Source organism: Lissotriton vulgaris, chromosome 4_1 (genome assembly GCF_964263255.1).
Source record: "Lissotriton vulgaris chromosome 4_1, aLisVul1.2, whole genome shotgun sequence".
Classification (NCBI taxonomy): domain Eukaryota; kingdom Metazoa; phylum Chordata; class Amphibia; order Caudata; family Salamandridae; genus Lissotriton; species Lissotriton vulgaris.
The window spans coordinates 41,500,162-41,519,470 of record NC_141691.1 but is presented as its reverse complement, the minus strand read 5'-3'; the positions used below and the strand labels follow the sequence as shown (position 1 = coordinate 41,519,470).

Below are 19,309 nucleotides of genomic sequence, written 5' to 3'. Positions count from 1 at the left end.
AAATTTTCAGGAAAATGGCACATTTCGTTTCTGAGCAGCCCCTGAAAATTTGGGGGGGTTTCGTCAAGGGGGGGCCGAGAAACAAGGGGGGTCCCAAAACACGTTTTTCCCATTCATTTTTCCATAGGGCGGTTGGACTCACTTTTAGCTCGAACGGCTGAATAGATTTACATGAAACTTGGCAAAATTGTGGATTTGGTTTGCCCGACGTGCCTTTGCTATGTCTCAATATATGTGCTCCAGTGGATTTTGAGAAATTAACGTTTAAAAAAATATATATATCTGTGACAGCGCTCCGGTAAGCGCCCCGGTTTGCGTACCTGACGCGTAACGGAACTTCGCGAAGCGAAGCTGATTGGCTCTCCGGTGTCTGTCAACATTCTAAACAGTCCGGAGCGGCCGCCATCTTGTCTCTCGGTACGATCGAGAGACAAGATGTGGTGAAAAACGAAGGGGGAAATGAAGGAAAGGGGGCAAGGTAGACCACTCCTGACCCCCTAGGATTGATGAGGGGGATATTAAAGTGCCCCGCGGGGCAAAAAAAAAAAAATAATTTTTTTGCGATTTTACGCCGTAGAGGCGCATCCCGGTACGCGAACCGGGCAGCTCACCGGGCAGCTAACCGGGCAGCTACAAGGCAGCGTAGCTGTCAACATTGTAAACAGTCCGGAGCGGCCGCCATCTTGTCTCTCGGTAGGTTCGAGAGACAAGATGTGGTGAAAAAAGAAGGGGGAAATGAAGGAAAGGGGGCAAGGTAAACCCCTCCTGACCCCCTAGGATTGATGAGGGGGATATTAAAGTCCCCCGCGATTTTTCGCGGTAGAGGCGCTTCCCGGTACGCGAACCGGGCAGCTAACCGGCAGCGTAACGGGAGTCCGCCATCTTGTGTTTTTGGAGCGTCTGGTTCGCGTACCGGGTAGCGTCCCGGTAAGCGTAACAAGGGGAAAACCAAGAGAAACAGTAAAAAAAAAATTAAGGGAATAGATTTCCAGCAAACTTGACAAAATTGTAGGGACTGTTTGTTTGATGTGCCTTTGCAAGGCCTCAAGATATGTGCACGTGTGGATTTTGTCTAATTAAGGTTAAAAAAAATATATATATCTGTAAGCGTGCTCCGGCACGCTTACGTTACGGGTTTTGTTTGCGCTGCAGAGCCGATACGTCACAGTTATGCGACGCGTCATGAGGCGTCTCACGTGGCTACGTGATACGTCACGTAATAAAGAATATATTTTACAGCTATAGATAATAGCTTTTAAAAAACCAATGAAATTCACTGAAAAAAACATAGGTTATAGACCATATATAGTTAGGAATTTGCATTTACAAAACCTTGAAAATTCACTGAAAAAACCATAGGTTAGAGACCATATATAGTTAGCTGGACATTTTATTGACATAAAACCAATGAAATTCCATATATAGTTAGTTGCACTAACTATATATCGCGCACCCGCAATCCACTGCTGATGATGTCACATATTACATCATTCATGACATGGTCAGTGACATCACTGATGACATCACTGATGACATCTCAAATGACATCACTGATGACATCACTGATGACATCTCAAATGACATCACTGATGACATCATGACACACCAATACCAGTTACTACATATGCACTCACTGATTCCTACGTCTACACACACATTCACTCATTCACCCATACAATCACTCATACATACAGTCACTCATTATTACAACACTATCATATGCACTCATACACCTATGCAGACACTCACACACTGCCACTCATCCATGGAGTTACTCACACATCTAGTCAGTCCTGTAAAGAATCAATCACACTTCCATTTCCTCATCTATACAGTTAAACACAGAACACCATACTTCAGTGACATCACTGATGACATCACTGATGACATCTCAAATGACATCACTGATGACATCTCAAATGACATCACTGATGACATCATGACACACCAATACCAGTTACTACATACGCACTCACTGATTCCTACGTCTACACACACATTCACTCATTCACCCATACAATCACTCATACATACAGTCACTCATTATTACAAGACTATCATATGCACTCATACACCTAGTCAGTCCTGTGAAGAATCAATCACACTTCGATTTCCTCATCTATACAGTTAAACACAGAACACCATACTTTTCACACATATACTAACACATACTTACTCTCTTATACAATCACTGATACAAGTACACATTGATATGCACAGAGTCACACACCTCCCAGCCACACACACACTCAGTCTTCCATACATCCACTCATTCTTCAATATGTAAAACATATTTAAACTTTACAAAAACACACAGACACTAGATGATGTCATCAGTGATGTCATTTGAGATGTCATCAGTGATGTCATCAGTGATGTCATTTGAGATGTCATCAGTGATGTCATCAGTGATGTCACTGACCATGTCATGAATGATGTAATATGTGACATCATCAGCAGTGGATTGCGGGTGCGCGATATATAGTTAGTGCAACTAACTATATATGGAATTTCATTGGTTTTATGTCAATAAAATGTCCAGCTAACTATATATGGTCTCTAACCTATGGTTTTTTCAGTGAATTTTCAAGGTTTTGTAAATGCAAATTCCTAACTATATATGGTCTATAACCTATGGTTTTTTCAGTGAATATATATATATATATATATATATATATATATATATATATATATATATATATATATATATATATATATATATATATATATATATATATATATATATATATATATATTCACCGAAAAAACCATAGGTTTCACACCAGTTCTTTTTAGGAATTAGCATTTAAAAAACCTATTAAATTCGCTTAAAAAACCATAGGTTTCACACCAGTTATAGTTAGCTGGAAATTTTACTGACATAAAACCATAGAAATTCCAACGTTATAGTTAGTTGGACTCACTATAACAAGCGCGCCAGCAATGCACTGCTGATGTCACATATTACATCACTCATGACATCGTCAGTGACATCACTCATGACATCACTTATGACACCATCCTTGTGACAGAGTGACCGACCTTCTTTTAGTGTAATGTAACCCTTGAAATAGATATTCAAAAATAGAAACTAACATTTTCAAAAAAATGGAGATACCCATACCTAACTATAACGTTGGAATTTCTATGGTTTTATGTCAGTAAAATTTCCAGCTAAATATAACTGGTGTGAAACCTATGGTTTTTTCAGTGAATTTAATAGGTTTTTTAAATGCTAATTCCTAACTATAACTGGTGTGAAACCTATGGTTTTTTCAGTGAATTTCATAGGTTTTTTAAATGCTAATTCCTAACTATATATAGGGCCTCAAACCTATGAAATGTAATATTTTTTATAATGAATCCTATATTGTATATTTATATAATAAGTTTTTTTTTTGCCCTGGTGCGCTCCCGGTGCGCGCCCCGCTGTGCGCACTGGAAAGCGCAGTTTTCCGGAGCGCCCCGGGTCGCGCACCGGTGAGCGTCCCGTTAGCGCTATTTCCGGGAACGAAAACATCGTGACGTATCGCGTAGCCGTGTCCGTGTGATACGCACAGTGTAAGCGCACCCGGAAGTACTCGAGCGAATACGATCGCGCAACGTAAGCATCTGATGCACTTACGCGACCCGCCCCGTGGCGCGGCCCCGGGCGCGCCCAGGGGAGCGCTGCATAAGCGCGTCGGGTCATGTGACCTGAAAATAACACTTTTTATTGGTGCAGAACAAATTTGGTTTCCAAATGATGAAAGCCCGGGTCATGTGACCTGAAAATAACACTTTTCATTGGTTCAGGACAGTTTTTTTTTCCAAATGATGAAAGCCCCCCTTTTTTTTCCATATTCTGACTTTGTCCTTTGACTGAGGAAGACCTGTTTGGAGATCTAAGAGAAATATTGTGTACTTTAAAATGGCTACAGTAGCAGCAGCAGCTGGAGCGTCTGCACCACCACCAAGAGGACCACCACAAAATCACATTGGTTGTCAAGAAGAAGAGGAGGAGGAGGAGGAGGAGGAGGAGGGGAGGATGCGGCTTCCAGTAGACAATACCCCATACAGGCCAAGGCAGAACATTGTATGGGAGTTTTTTTTCTATCCCAGAGGGCAAGAAGAAAGTCAATGCGCCAAAGGTGACTTGCCAAATCTGTGGCATTGAACTTTCAAGGGGGAACCCTAACAAAAAATATTCATTTGGTAATAACACCATGATTAGGCACATGCAGCGCAAGCATCCCAACAACTATGCTGCCGCAGAGGTGAGAGAGCTGGCCAGTAACCCTCCCCAATCTTCACCCAGCACCTCCAAAAGAAAGCAACCCACTCCATCGGTACCAGAGACAAGGGAGATGATCCCTTGCATACAACCACGGTTTGGTAAATTCAGGATCACAGCATAAAGCTCATCCTCCTTGCTGGTGACAACTACAATTGCCCCAAAAAACCCTAATTTTTTTTGCTCCAGTTGAGCCATTTTCAATTCCCTGTTTTTTGTTTCTCCCCATAAAAATAACAAAAAAATATATAAAATAGTTCATAAAAGCCCAAAAAAGTACAAAATATTCAAAAAACATTAAAACAATGTAAAACAACAAAAAGTAGAAAAAAACAGCTCTTTTTAGAACTACCTCCAAATTATAAAATAAAGGCTACATTTTTAAAAAAAACTCTATCGTTCTTTTTTCCCCATGGAATGCTACCCGGTACTCTCCGCGGTGCGCGTACCGGGCGATCCGCCCTGCGCAAATAAAATAAAAAAAAATATTTTTTTCCCAGCGGGGCCCTTTTATAGCCCCCACATCAAACCTAGGGGGTCAGAGGGGGTCTACTCTGCCCCCTTATGGTAATTTCCCCCTTTGTTTTCGCCACCTTTTGTGTCTCGATCCTACCGAGACACAAGATGGCGGCCGCTCCGGACTGTTTGGAATGTTGACAGACACCCAAGTGCCATTCAGCTTTCCGCGTGCGAACTCGCGTAGCGCGCTGGTTAGCACCCCAGTGCGCGTACCGAGGAGCGCATATAGATATATATACTGTGGATAGCTTTATTCGATTTTGATACATAAAATCATAAAAGCAACATTCATTATATACACATCATTAAGAACTATTTCATTACAATAATTATTAATAAGTGAAGACATTATTAGATCAGTTCAAACGAATTGCTAATCACTGGAAGTCACTGCAAAAAAAAAACACTTCATGGAAAATAATTTGGGATGGGGTTGTTAAAGCCATTCTGTACATACACACTCCAATCCGGCCGATAATTAATCTCTAAACTTGTTCTTTCTGGAAAATGGTGTTTTATTTCTAGTCTTGTATTTAAGGGCCGAGGGTAGCGGGACCCAGGGTAGAAATCATGGAGTCCCCAGACAGAGATCGGGCCATCCCCTAATTGTGGAAACCAAGTTTGTAAATAAGGCACAACCTGATCACTCCAGAATCTAACTAACACCAAGTCGCCTGGGAGATCTTTTGGAAGGGGGCCGAGCCGACTCACCCTTCTAACACTTCGAATAGCACCATCAATGTTCACTGGCAAGGGTCGGTTCCTAGACAGCCAATAGATGACCTAGTGTTTTAGATCCTCTGATCTCTCACTTTTTCCCTTTGTAATTGGTAAAACACCAGTGAGAACACAGACAAAGGGGGCGGCCATTGGAGGCAAATGTATATGTTTAGTATAATCTAGGTTAGTAGTTTTCTCCTCATGAGGTGTAGGAACGTTTGGCACCCCTACATCAGCGATGATACTCTTGATGGTAGTGGGCTCTATGTCGGATGATGAGTAGATACATGGGCGGTTCTGTGGGACCGTAGGTCTGTTGGGAGGGATGCTACTTCTTTGAGGAGCTAACCTAGAAACCACAGTAGCGGGTAAGGGCTGTGGTTGGCTAAGTCCTGCCAGGTTCTTATTAGGATGATTCAGTACCCTAATTGAGGTCTCTATATCCCTTAACCTATCCCCTAGGGAGTTGATTCTTGCAGTCAAAGGGGATATTAGAGAGGTGACCAGGCATTCAATCCGGTCCAGAAGAGCTGCCTGGTAGGGGGGAGCAAAGGATTCAATATTATCAAAGGCCTGGGAAGCTGTAAGTAGAGTGCTGATGGACGGTGCGGAACTTGTGCAAGGCTTTAGCAGTTTTGCTTCCCTCCCCATGCAGTTTTCCCCGGAACGCTTTCTTTTGACCGTAGGAGTTTTAAGGTTCCCAAGTTGTTTAGTGTTTGCTTTTACTGACAGGGATAAGGGAGGGGCAGCCAGAATGTTATCATTTGCGTTCAATAATGAGCTAGACTGCAAATGTACGGGAAGTATTGGGCTGGAAAGGACTTGGGGTGGGTCTGATATGGTTTAGACTGGTGCATATTGAATGTGACATAGGGCGTTCAATTCCTCCAACCAGGACAAACTTGATGCTGTGTCGGCTAGCTGCACCTCGGGATGTTTGCAGGCTATGCTATATGAGGGAAAACGAGTTTCTAGATCTTCCAAGTCATGAATAACGGGTAATAATACCCTGTCTACATAGCAGTCTAACCTCCCCCTACTAGAGTCACTTGGGGGAATGCTGGGTTTGGGAGCCCCCTTAAGAGGCATGACGAAGGTGCAGCAAACAGAGTCCCGCAAAAATATCAATGAAAGTCCCAGTGTCTTGAGGCGACAGTATGTACAGAGATGTAGGTCGAAGTCTCAATATACCTTGTTCAGTAGGAGCCAAGGGGGGTGGCCCGTCCCATCCTTCTCTGTCCTCTGAGGGCCACAGAGGGCCCGCCCTTTGCCCGGGCTTAGCCCGGCGGTCCCGCTCCCGTCCCACTGGGACAGGAGGCGTTCCAATGTATATAGGCACCTCCTGGCGCAGACTGTGACATCCCAGGTGCGCCTCTGCCACCGGGGCACCTGGGGAATGTAGTGTGGGTCCGAGTTGCCGGCTGTTTCCCTCACGGCGCTCGGTGGGCTCAGGATTGATAGTGAGGTGCTGTGGGGCTCAGCCAATACCCCTCCCGTACTGCCTGAACTGGCGCTGCTTAGCTTAGATATATATATTTTTTTAACCTAAATTACGCAAAATCCACTGTAGCACATATCTTGAGACATAGCAAAGGCACATCGGGCTACCAGTCCCTACAATTTTGTCAAGTTTGGTGGAAATCCATTCAGCCGTTCGGGCTAAAAGTGAGGTCGACCACCCTATGGAAATTAACATGGGGAAAACACGTTTTGGGAACCCCCTTTTATCTCGGCCCCCGCTTGACAAATCACCCCCAAACTTTCAGGGAAGGACCGGAGCTCCGCGAGGCACATTTGAGGACATTTTCAGGCAGATTCCTTAACCAGCGCAAAAGTTATTCCCAATAGAATGTTGAGATTTTGTATTGAAAATATTCCTAACTATAACTACCTACTGGCGACCACCATTAGGTAATATATATATATACATTAAACAATTTACACAATTATTAGAAAAACAATTTAATAATGAAAGTAATTGTTTTTTTTATGTATTAGTTTCTATACCACACTTAATTATAATCAACATAAATAAGTATAACATCATTGGCATAATTATTAGTAAATTAATAATTAATTATTTATTAATTATTTCTTAACTAAGTTCCCACCCTATACCCCTACAAACACAACAGCCTGCAACTACAGCGAAATATAGAGGTTGAGTGTTATGGCAGGGATGACACCACCGAAAGGCTGTTGGTGGCAGTCTGTCCGCCATCTAAGACATGTTGCCTGCCTGCCACATTACAATGGCAGGCGTTGTGATGGCAGTCGGAAATTCCAACCACCATGCATCCAATGGGCTCCTTGAGCATGCTGGTGTGAAAGAGGGGCTTGTAGTGCCGATCAGGTTGGCGCTTCCTGCCAGGCACCACAGTAGGGATTACAAAGTCCCGTTCCACTGGCTTTTTCATGGCGGGTAACATGCCAAGGAAAGGCTGGTGGTAAGAGACTTTGGGGCCCACAGTGGGCCCTTGACTTTAGAAGTTGGGGGACATCTACAAACCCAGCAGACATCACCTCTACAAACCTAGAAACCTGCTATGACACTATAAATTACTGTTAGCAAATACATTATAAATCCCGTAAAATTGCAAACTATATTTAAAAAACCTTATTAAAAATGAACAATTATGACACTGTATACAATGAATAAATGAACTATAAAAAATAAAGAAAATTCAAAAACAATATGTTTTACAAATATTTTATTGAAAGCGATAATAATATATATGAATCATATTAACAAGAATGATAGTTTTTACAAATATATTATTGAAAGCAATATTAACAAGAATGATTTTCTTGTCAACAATACTAGTTACCTAAATAAACTGCTATTCTTGACATCAAAATATTTTTGCATCACAATTTTTTTTCGGATATTTCTGTAATTCGATATTTAAAACACTATTTTGTTTAAATACCATCTTTAAAAAGGAGGTTGGTGATAGAGATAGATGTGTGCCCATCTTCAAAGTATGCTTCGGAATTATTTTGCAGAGGTAAAATCTGACCATTTTTTAGGTAGTCTGTTTCTTCCCCCAGGGTGAGGGAGTTATTAATCAGGATAGTCTAGAGAAAGGAAAGAGAGGTGTTTATACCTTTTATAGTGTTCGGGAGAGAGAAGAGGGTTTCAGCTTCACAGTGATATGCATGCATTCTGAATAGGGGACTGCTTTAAAAGATTGTCAGGTCACTCCTGATTTCAAAAGTGTGCCATATTGTTACTGGTGATAATTAAAAAATAATAAAATAATAATAACAAAGAGGAGACAAAGAGAGTCATAGGAAACGTTTTGAGACCTCGCATGAATATATTCCCCAAATCAATTATATATCACAACTAAAGTATCCACGGGTCTATTCAAATCCAGAACAAAACTAGGCTATACGGAACATGACTATATTCAGAATGACCATTACACAGACCTGGGCAATCCTTTCAGGATTACAGATTCCCATCACTCATCAAGGTGACGTGCTTCATCATCTGGGTCAACTCCTAGAGACACAATAGTGGCGCCAAGGGCTACAACCCTTACAATAAGTAGGGGAGCTCATGGATGTATTGCACGATAGCGCACTCTTATCCGATCCACTAGATGTAAAGAGGTGTTTTGTTAAGGAGTGATGGACGCAGTGCACATGAGTGAGAAGAGTGAATTAACAATGAACAGAAGGAGAAAACAACTTTAAAAGGTATCTCCTAATGCCCAGATTAAAAATAGTGCAACACATTTTTTTATATAATAATAATAACGGTCCATTTTGAGAGGTAGGTCTACATGTTTCAGTCACTGTCGCTAGGAAGAGACCCAGATGATAAAGCATGTCACCTTGGTGAGTGATGGGAATCCGTCCTTCTGAAAGGATTGCCCATGTCTGTGTACTTTTCATTCTGAATATAGTCACGTTCCGTAAAGCCTAGTGTTGTTCTGGATTTGAATAGACCCATGGATACTTTATTTGTAATATATAATTGATAGTTAAACTTTTTATAAGTTTTCCTTGAAGCATCCAAAGCCATTTTCAGAACTGTTGATTATTTTTGTGGCCCTGACATGGTTATGTTTTCCTTAACACTGTTACAATAATTTTTTATGATATTGTTCAACACAATCATTTTTCCTACTTTATAATGCTTAAAGTTTAGCTTTTAAGGGGCTTTAGCATATTTTACTCAGATTATTTGGGACACGCTTGTTCTTGATTTTTTGGTCTCTTTAGTTTAGAGGTTGTCATTTATTTTACCATCTCTGGCATTGTTTCTTGTATCAGCCATGCCGATGTTAATCTCAAGTTCACTGGTGTCGTGCTGTGGTTGGAAGAGGCAGGAGAAGCAAGGCTGTAGATAGCTCTGACCCATCATTTTGTATGTTTTGGTTGTCACTATTTTAGAAAGGATGAAGGAATTAAATGTTGTTCTGACCAATTTATTGGAATCTAGGACTTTGCTTTCAGGATTCCTTCCTTGGTTAATATCAGACCAAGTTTTTATAGAAGTTGGTGAGAAGCACAGGTAAGTCACACCAAGTGACAATTGGTGTTTAGGGAGTAAGTGTTCCCACAACATGTGCCTGATGAACAAATTCAAACCTAAACTTTTGTGTAACTTGACTGCTTTTTTGTTCACAAAAGTAAACTTAGATGAAAAGTTTAACTTTACTAGTAGTAACATACCTTTGTGGAAACTGAAAAGCTACACTTTTGGTCTAGGTTTATTTTGTGAATGCCAACAAGTAGTAAACTTACACAAAAATTAAGTTTATCTTTGTGAATCAGGACCTGTGTCTTTAGGTATGTGTGATGGGGAGGAAAGAAGCAATGATAGTAAATGTATCTCTCAATGAGCACATTTCACAAAATATTCATTCTGTTAACATTGACACATTTTTGGAAACTCTGAGAAATCTTCTCTTTAATGTACAAAAAGCTCTTGTTTCTTGTTTGTCTAGCAAACAACTAATTCCAGAAAGCAAAAGAGATGTCAGGATTTTTATAGTAGAAGTGTAATGACACCTGTATTGCCTTATATACAGTCCATAAACCAGAGATTTGCTGCAGAGAAGTGTTTGATACAAAGTGAGGAGCCCAGGGCAAGGGAGAGGCCATATTGAATCCATTTATACATTTTTATAAAACTGGTTTGATAATGATCATTGTCACTTTGGAAAACATGTGGAAAGGGGCGACCACTCGGTCCCCCCGAACGTATGGCGGAGTGCCTCGATCCCCCCGGGAAGCCATTTTGTGGCGGGAGGCGCGTCTCGGCTGGTATGCCCGAAGCGGCGTAGCCGGGGCGCGCTTGTTCCCGCCCTAAAGTGGGCTGGCCTAGACACCGACGTAGCCAGCCCCGCCTCCGGGACGGGCAGGGGCGGGTTTACGCCCGCCCTGAAGATGGATAAAAGGAGACGCAAGGCCTGAAGACGTCCTCTTGTTCTTGTGCTCCGAAGCTGCACCTCCTCGCCACACGTGAGCTCGGGACAGAACGAAGAGCCAATTTTGAGCGTTTTGATCCTTTTCTTTGTCTTCTAGATACTTCGTCAGAGAGATGCCAAAGAAAGTCGCAAAGAAGATGTCGACCGACCAGATGGTGCGGGCCCTTTTCAAAGATATGGCAGACATAAAGAGACGGTTGGCAGAGCGAGACGGAGAGGAGGGTTCGGGCCCTGCGCCGGCTGGAGGGAGACCGAAGAGGCCGAGAAAGGTTCCAGCCGGTGGAGACATCCCGGTTCCCCCTGCACCGCTCGAGGCGCCGACCCCAGTTCCAATAGAGGGGAACCCAATCCCCGTTGTCGTCACCCCGACGTCCAAGGAAGACATGCCCCCCGAGCTGGCAGCACAGCTAGCAGCTTGGTTGGGGGATAGTAGTGATGGCGCCACGGCTGCCGAGGCACAGGCGCTGATAAAAGGGCTTCGTGAGAAGAGAGAGGCAGCAAGAGTAGCTGCGCCATTGGCGGGGATAGACAAGCCGCAAGCGGCAGAAGCTGCGTCCAGTTCAGGTAAGCGGCCGTTGCCGATTGCAAGGGACGAGTCAGCACCCTCTCGTAGAGAGAGATTGGGACAACATGTGCCTTTAGCCATAAAGGAAAAGATCTGGGCAGGGGAATACGTGAATATTTTTTCCTTGCTTGTTGATCATTATGATGTGGAGCATGTGAAAAGTCAAAAGGACTTAATGCATCCGAGTGTTTGGCGCGCAAAAATGGCCGCCTTTAAGGTAAATGAGAACATTGGCAATTGGGGCAATGCATGGGGAATTTTTACATCGATTCTGGGGGAACGTAGGCCCGAGTTGCTTCCTGAGTTTCCCATTTATCAATCACGGATTATGGGTTACTCAACAACATATCAAGGCAACCATTGGTTTTGTTACGACAATCTGTTCAGGAAGGAAAAGGAACATAACAAGAGTTTGACTTGGGATTGTTACGATTCTCTAACATGGGATAAAATGAAGGAATCGGGAACTTTAAGAATGCCATTGGTCGGGAGCAATGTTGTCGATTACTCCCGCCAGAATGTGGGGACGCCCTTTCGCCCAAGTACGAGCACCGACGACCAGTCGAGGCCCGCGGGCAATACAGGGAGAAAGGGTTTCTGTTTTAATTTCAACAAGGGGAAGTGTACTAGGCCACCGGGGTCGTGTAAATTCAAACACGAATGTAGTACGTGTGGATCATCTCATCCTGAGTCATCGTGCAGAGCCAGAACGAGTGAGAATGGGGGTAAGGGAGGCGCCAAACAGGTCTAAGCTAGGCCGAGGGGCGCCTTTACCAACCCCGGTTGATACCCTGGCAATGATTCCCTGGCTCAGCGACTACCCGGATCGGACTTCTGCCGGGGTGCTGCGGAACGGTTTTACAAATGGTTTCCGCATCCCGGTAGGGGACTTTCAGGGTGTAGGGATGTGTAAAAATCAACTTTCCGTTTTACAACATACATCTGTAGTACAAGAAAAAATCCACAAAGAAGTTAGCCGGGGCCGGGTCGCCGGCCCGTTTAGTGTACCCCCGGTACCAGATTTCGTTTGTTCTCCGTTAGGGGTGGTCCCCAAGAAGGACCCAGGTGAGTTTCGTTTGATCCATAATCTGTCTGCTCCCATTGGTCTTTCGGTGAACGACGCAATTGATCCGGAAGCTTGTTCGGTGCGATACGCATCGTTTGATGAGGCAGTAGCCATCTTGAATCGCCTGGGGCCCGGGACGCTGATGGCAAAATCAGACATCGAGTCAGCGTTCCGGTTGCTCCCGGTACACCCAGACGATCAGCGTCTGCTGGGATTCGGGTTCCAGGGGTCATTCTACATGGATAGGTGTATGCCAATGGGATGCTCTATATCATGTGCTTACTTTGAGCAATTCAGTACTTTTTTGCAATGGGTGTTCACTAAGAAAACGGGTTTCCAAAATGTAATGCATTACCTTGACGACTTTTTGTTCCTTGGCCCCGCCGGAAATCCCGCATGTGCACAGGCCTTAGCTGAATTCCGTGTGTTGATGGGCCAGTTTGGTGTACCATTGGCACCGGGTAAAACTATGGGTCCCACGACTTGCCTCGAGTTTTTGGGGATCGAGTTGGACTCAAGGGAGGGGTGTTTCCGTTTACCAGCCAACAAAATCTGTAAATTCAGGGCAGCCCTCCAAGTGTGTTTACATGTACCCAAGGTTACACTACAGCAGTTACAACAATTAGTGGGAAAGTTGAACTTTGCCTTGAGGGTGATCCCAATGGCTCGCCCCTTTTCCCGCTCAATTGCCCAAGCGATGGTTGGCCTAAAGGAGGGTCATCATCGCACGAGGTTATCGGCCGAGGTCCGCCAGGACATGCGGATTTGGTTAGCATTTCTGGCGGACTTCAATGGTCGAGTTGTCTGGAACAAGCCAGCCATGTCCTCCGATGAGCTTGGGCTATGGACAGATTCAGCAGGAAGCGTAGGTTTTGGCGCCATCTTCGGCACAAAATGGTCGGCACAGAAGTGGCCCCTATGGTGGCACGAGAAGGGGCTGACAAGTAACATCGCTTTCCTCGAACTATTTCCCATTCTGGTGGCCCTTAGAACCTGGCCAGAAGGGTTCAGAGATCATTCTGTTGTGTTCTGGTCCGACAATATGACCGTGGTAGAATGCATCAATAGTCAGGCAGCCCGTTGTAAATTGATTTTGAGGCTGCTCAAAGAAATTGTCTTACGGTGTATGCAGCTGAACGTAGTATTCAGAGCAAAACATGTCCCTGGGGTGATGAATCAGGCCGCTGATGCACTGTCTCGTTTTCACATGCAGGCTTTCTCGGGTTTCCTTCCTTCAGCGGACCCGGAGCCGGCACCCTTCCCCGAAGCTCTCTGGTCTCTCGGTGCCCCGAACTTCGTCACCTCGTGGGAGAGAGTCTAGCACCCAGGACAAGGAAGGCATATGAAGGGGCGTTCCAGGCCTATTTAGCCTTTTTAGGGGCAGAGAGAGGGGGACTTTGGGGGCAGGAGGAGTGGGTAGTACTTTTCCTGATGTCTTTACGTAGGGCTGGGAAATCGGTGGCTACGGCCCAAAGGCATCGTGCCGCCATTTCCTTTGTTGCCAGGGCCCATGGCATCCTGGACCCAACAGCGTCTTTTACGGTACAGAAAGCGCTGCGTGGGTGGCAACGTCTAGAGGGTCGCAGAGTAGACGTAAGACGACCGATAGGTCTAGACAGGTTGTCCCAGTTGCTGACCACACTCCCTAACACATGCTCGTCCCCGTTCGAGACCTGTTTGTTCCGGACTGCATTTATGCTGGCATTTCACGGGGCTATGAGAGTTAGTGAGCTAGTGGCAAGGAACAAACGGGATGTGACGGGGGGCTTGTGCAGGGAGCAGGTTCAGATCAGGGGTGATGCGATGATTGTCTCCTTTCTCAGGTCCAAGACTGACCAAGATGGGAGGGGGGACTGCACGATCATTCGCAGGATCCCCGAGTCATCCATGTGTCCGGTTCAGTGCTTAGAAGATTACCTAGCACGAAGGGTGGCATCATGGGGGGGGACATTGTTGAGGCATGTAGACGCCACCCCGCTGACGAGGTTTCAGTTTCAGCGGGTGCTTGCAATGGCCATTGCCGCAGCGGGCTTGGACCCGGGTGAATTTGGGACCCATTCCTTTCGTATAGGGGCTGCCACAGAAGCTACAGCCAGGGGTCTTAATGTAGAACAAGTGAAACGTGTGGGGCGTTGGTCCTCCAATTGTTATAAGAGGTATGTGCGACTGCACATGTTGTGAAGCTGTAATCATGTACTCACGCTTCTTGTCTTTTGTTTGTTTTCAGTTGCGCAAGCCTACGCGGCAGGGCGGACTGTGCAGTTGACCCAACACCAGGCCAGCGGTCACACATCACCGGCTGAGAGAAAGGAGGTGTGGGTCGTAGGCCACTCATACGTGAGACGGGCCGCAGACGTATTCAAAGCAGGTGATATGATTCACGTACCTGGGGAATACGGGTACAGAGTCTCCTTCTACGGAAGGGGTGGTCTCTGTATTGACCAGTTTCAGGCATTCTTTGAGGGTTTGTTAGAGCGGATGAGGTCACCGCCGTCCATAGTCATAGTACATTTGGGGGGCAACGACTTAGTTACCACCGGTAGACGACTTCTCCTGGAGGCTATGCTTTCCACGGTAAGTTGGTTAGCAAGGAGAGTTCCGGGGTGTATAATTGCGTGGTCTCATATGATCCCACGAAAAGTGTGGCGGGGGGCTATCTCGATCCCTGCTTTGAATCATTCCGTTAAGAAATTAAATAACAAAGTGAGTAGGTTGTTCCGTTCCAAGACATTGCATTCGATCTCGCATAGTTGTATTAATGATGATAGTATGTATTTGGGGGATGGTGTGCATTTGTCGAGGGTGGGCAATGAGTTACTCATAGGTGACTTCCTAGCTTGGTTAAAATCGTTAAAACATGACCTTTAGGTAGGAGTTTGGTGGGGGGTCCGGATAGCCGGTCAACTATCCGGACCTGTGGCGGTAAGGTCATGATCGGTGAGCACTAATTGGTAGATCCCTATGAGTGGGCGTCACCCAACACGGATGGGAGCGCTCGGGGGAGGTGGCCATTGGCCCCTCAATGGGGAGGCGGTCCCGTCTAAGGGCGGGTCGCCGGAAGTTAAGGAAAGGCGGTCAAGGCCCCTTCCTGTGTAGGAGGGGTTACAGCCCCCTCCTGAGGAATTTCCCGGGGCCAGGGTCATCTGCGACGGCAGATGCGGTAAGTTGTGTGGGGTGGGGGGAGGTCCACGATACCTTCTAGATACCACACACAAGTATTCGAACGACCTTTAAATGGCGTCGAGTCTTAAGTGCCCCCGACAAGTCAAGGGAAATTGTTAGTAGTTGCACTTGAGGTAAGCCTCTGTGCTGTCGCCCTTCCCAAGTGGGAGGGGTAAGTCTGGTTAGGGATCTTGACACCGGGTATGACCTTGCCGTTGGCCCTTAAACGTTAGGATGTACAATTTCAGTGTTTATAGAGAATGTTTTTGTAGGATGCTAGTTCGGCTAGGAGAACCTCTGTATTAGAAAATATGTTAAGATTAGCCAAACATCGCAATGTGATAATGAAATTGTACATAATATGAAACGTTTAATGTTTAATTTTTTGTTTTAATAAATACGGCCGCGGGAGGGTCACTCCCTCCCACATCCAAAAACTTAAAGAACTGTTTCCGGTTTCCCTCCTTGTGGGATTGTGTTGAGAGGGGGTGGCGGGTATCTCAGCCATATGGAAAGGGGCGACCACTCGGTCCCCCCGAACGTATGGCGGAGTGCCTCGATCCCCCCGGGAAGCCATTTTGTGGCGGGAGGCGCGTCTCGGCTGGTATGCCCGAAGCGGCGTAGCCGGGGCGCGCTTGTTCCCGCCCTAAAGTGGGCTGGCCTAGACACCGACGTAGCCAGCCCCGCCTCCGGGACGGGCAGGGGCGGGTTTACGCCCGCCCTGAAGATGGATAAAAGGAGACGCAAGGCCTGAAGACGTCCTCTTGTTCTTGTGCTCCGAAGCTGCACCTCCTCGCCACACGTGAGCTCGGGACAGAACGAAGAGCCAATTTTGACCCACCCACCAGCCCCTGAGGACAGCAAGTTGTTGTGCATTAAAGTGAATTTTCTAAGTATGTTCTTTCTTTTCGTTTACAGGTTGTGAAAGTATCAGTTTTGTGGTTTATCATAATAATGTATGGTGAATATCGTTAGGTTGTTACGATTAAAAGGACTTGATGTAGTGTTGCTTTTGAGCATGCTCTTTCGGTCGTAGCGACCAATGTTTTCATAAGTTCGAATTGTCGTATTTATTTTTTGGTAGGCGGTAAGGTCATGATCGGTGAGCACTAATTGGTAGATCCCTATGAGTGGGCGTCACCCAACACGGATGGGAGCGCTCGGGGGAGGTGGCCATTGGCCCCTCAATGGGGAGGCGGTCCCGTCTAAGGGCGGGTCGCCGGAAGTTAAGGAAAGGCGGTCAAGGCCCCTTCCTGTGTAGGAGGGGTTACAGCCCCCTCCTGAGGAATTTCCCGGGGCCAGGGTCATCTGCGACGGCAGATGCGGTAAGTTGTGTGGGGTGGGGGGAGGTCCACGATACCTTCTAGATACCACACACAAGTATTCGAACGACCTTTAAATGGCGTCGAGTCTTAAGTGCCCCCGACAAGTCAAGGGAAATTGTTAGTAGTTGCACTTGAGGTAAGCCTCTGTGCTGTCGCCCTTCCCAAGTGGGAGGGGTAAGTCTGGTTAGGGATCTTGACACCGGGTATGACCTTGCCGTTGGCCCTTAAACGTTAGGATGTACAATTTCAGTGTTTATAGAGAATGTTTTTGTAGGATGCTAGTTCGGCTAGGAGAACCTCTGTATTAGAAAATATGTTAAGATTAGCCAAACATCGCAATGTGATAATGAAATTGTACATAATATGAAACGTTTAATGTTTAATTTTTTGTTTTAATAAATACGGCCGCGGGAGGGTCACTCCCTCCCACATCCAAAAACTTAAAGAACTGTTTCCGGTTTCCCTCCTTGTGGGATTGTGTTGAGAGGGGGTGGCGGGTATCTCAGCCATATGTCAGTCAACAAATAAAAACATGTTAATCATGCTGTATCTTTTTGCTTTCAGTGACGCATGGACTGAGAAGGAACACATGTTACAAAGAAAAGTCAAAATAGTTCTCAAACATGATGTGATGAACTGTAACCCACTGTCTCCTGTCATACATCCCCAGGCTGACTGTCTGCTCTTAGCACATTGTTTGGAGCACTTTGTGACAGACAAGAAGTCCTTCTGCGAAGCTCTGAAAAATGTCTCCTTATTGTTAAAGACCGGAGGAATTCTTATAATGAGTGCTTCCCTCGAAGCAACCTTTTACATGTGCGGCGACTTCAAGTTTCCTCTTCTCTTCATGGATGAGGATTTTGTAAAGGATGCTCTCATTGGGGCTGGTTATGCCATCCAGGAAGATTATATTTATCTTCGTAAAACAGAAAGCTTATACGATATAACAGATTATAAATATGTTATCAGTATAAAAGCAATTAAAGAAAGAGAAATCTAGTATTCAAATAAAAAAGAGAAATGTGCCAGGACACAAAATGGTAGAAAAGGGAACATCAAATTCCTTCTGTTCCCCTTTTTCCATAATGTCTTTGGTCCTTTCTAAAAATTATAATCATATGTTGGCAAAAAGTGTGCCATAAAGCTGAACATACAATGTTGAGTAGCAATAACGAGTAATTGATGCATAAATGTGAGTAGTTGTTGTAGTAGTGAGTAGTTGATGCATAAATCCAGTCAATAAAGAGTGATGTCATCTACCACCTGTGCATGACTTTCTTGTTGTGATTTCCTGAATTTGAATATTTTGTTTTCAATTATTAAGACACAATCTAGGTCCTCGTTCAGGCAACTGTAGCCATGACCTAGAGACCTGCCTTGACTATTGGCAATTTACAGGATAGAAGAGTTAGAAGTCCATATCAATTTCATTTCATCTCTGAACATTCCATTGGAGCAGGCTAAGCAGGCACTCATCTTTTCTTTATACTTATTTCTGAAAGGAGGAGGTTACTATACCATACTGCAGTGAGTGGCATGTCATGACATTAGACATTTGTAAGCACTGAGCAAAGAAATGGAGTATCACATGAAACCCCTCTTTCCAGAGAAAATGTACATTTTTATAATGTACTGGACCATGAAAACATACAATTTCATAGCATTATATAGCGTAAATGCACTGTTCTAAAATATTATTTCCATAGCAACCAATCAAACTATTAGTTCATGAAACATATTAAGTGCACCAACTTTCAACTGATTTTAATTGGTTATTAAACTGCACGATTTAGCTACAAAGAGGAAATAAACAAGGAATACAACTTTACATAATAAAATGCTTCTGCACAACTATGATAGTTGACCCATATGCTAATGTTTGGAAATCCTTCTTTTAGTTAGGAAGCTAGATAAATGTTAATTTATTTAGAAAAATAATATAGATGTTACATCTGAATTTGAATTATTTTCTTAATAGGAACTAAAACATGCACAGGAGTGGCTCAAGCACAGCAAAATAAACATGCATTCTTTTACTATGTGGACTAGTTAGGCCCTATTATTTTTATATAAAATGAGTCTTAAGCAAATGTTATGTTCAAAAGAGATCAAAGAGTCAAGTGTTCCAAGTATTCCAGAGTGGCTCCATCAATCAAAGATTGTTGTACCCAGGCCCATGAGCACTCAGGGGGCATGTTGACTGACCACAGCTGTTGTTTTGCAACTTTTTTTCAT

General features: G+C 44.6%; 1 protein-coding gene across 1 annotated transcript in view; it reads left to right on the top strand.

Moving 5' to 3' along the window:
- LOC147718311 (nicotinamide N-methyltransferase-like) overlaps positions 1-18,338 on the top strand; it is a 115,275-nt gene extending 96,937 nt beyond the window's left edge. The window contains exon 3 of the mRNA XM_086918261.1: positions 17,639-18,338. Within this exon, the coding sequence (XP_086774387.1) occupies positions 17,639-18,074 (436 nt within the window). The 3' untranslated portion in view covers positions 18,075-18,338. The remainder of the gene's footprint in view (positions 1-17,638) is intronic.
- The last annotated feature ends 971 nt before the right edge of the window (positions 18,339-19,309 follow it).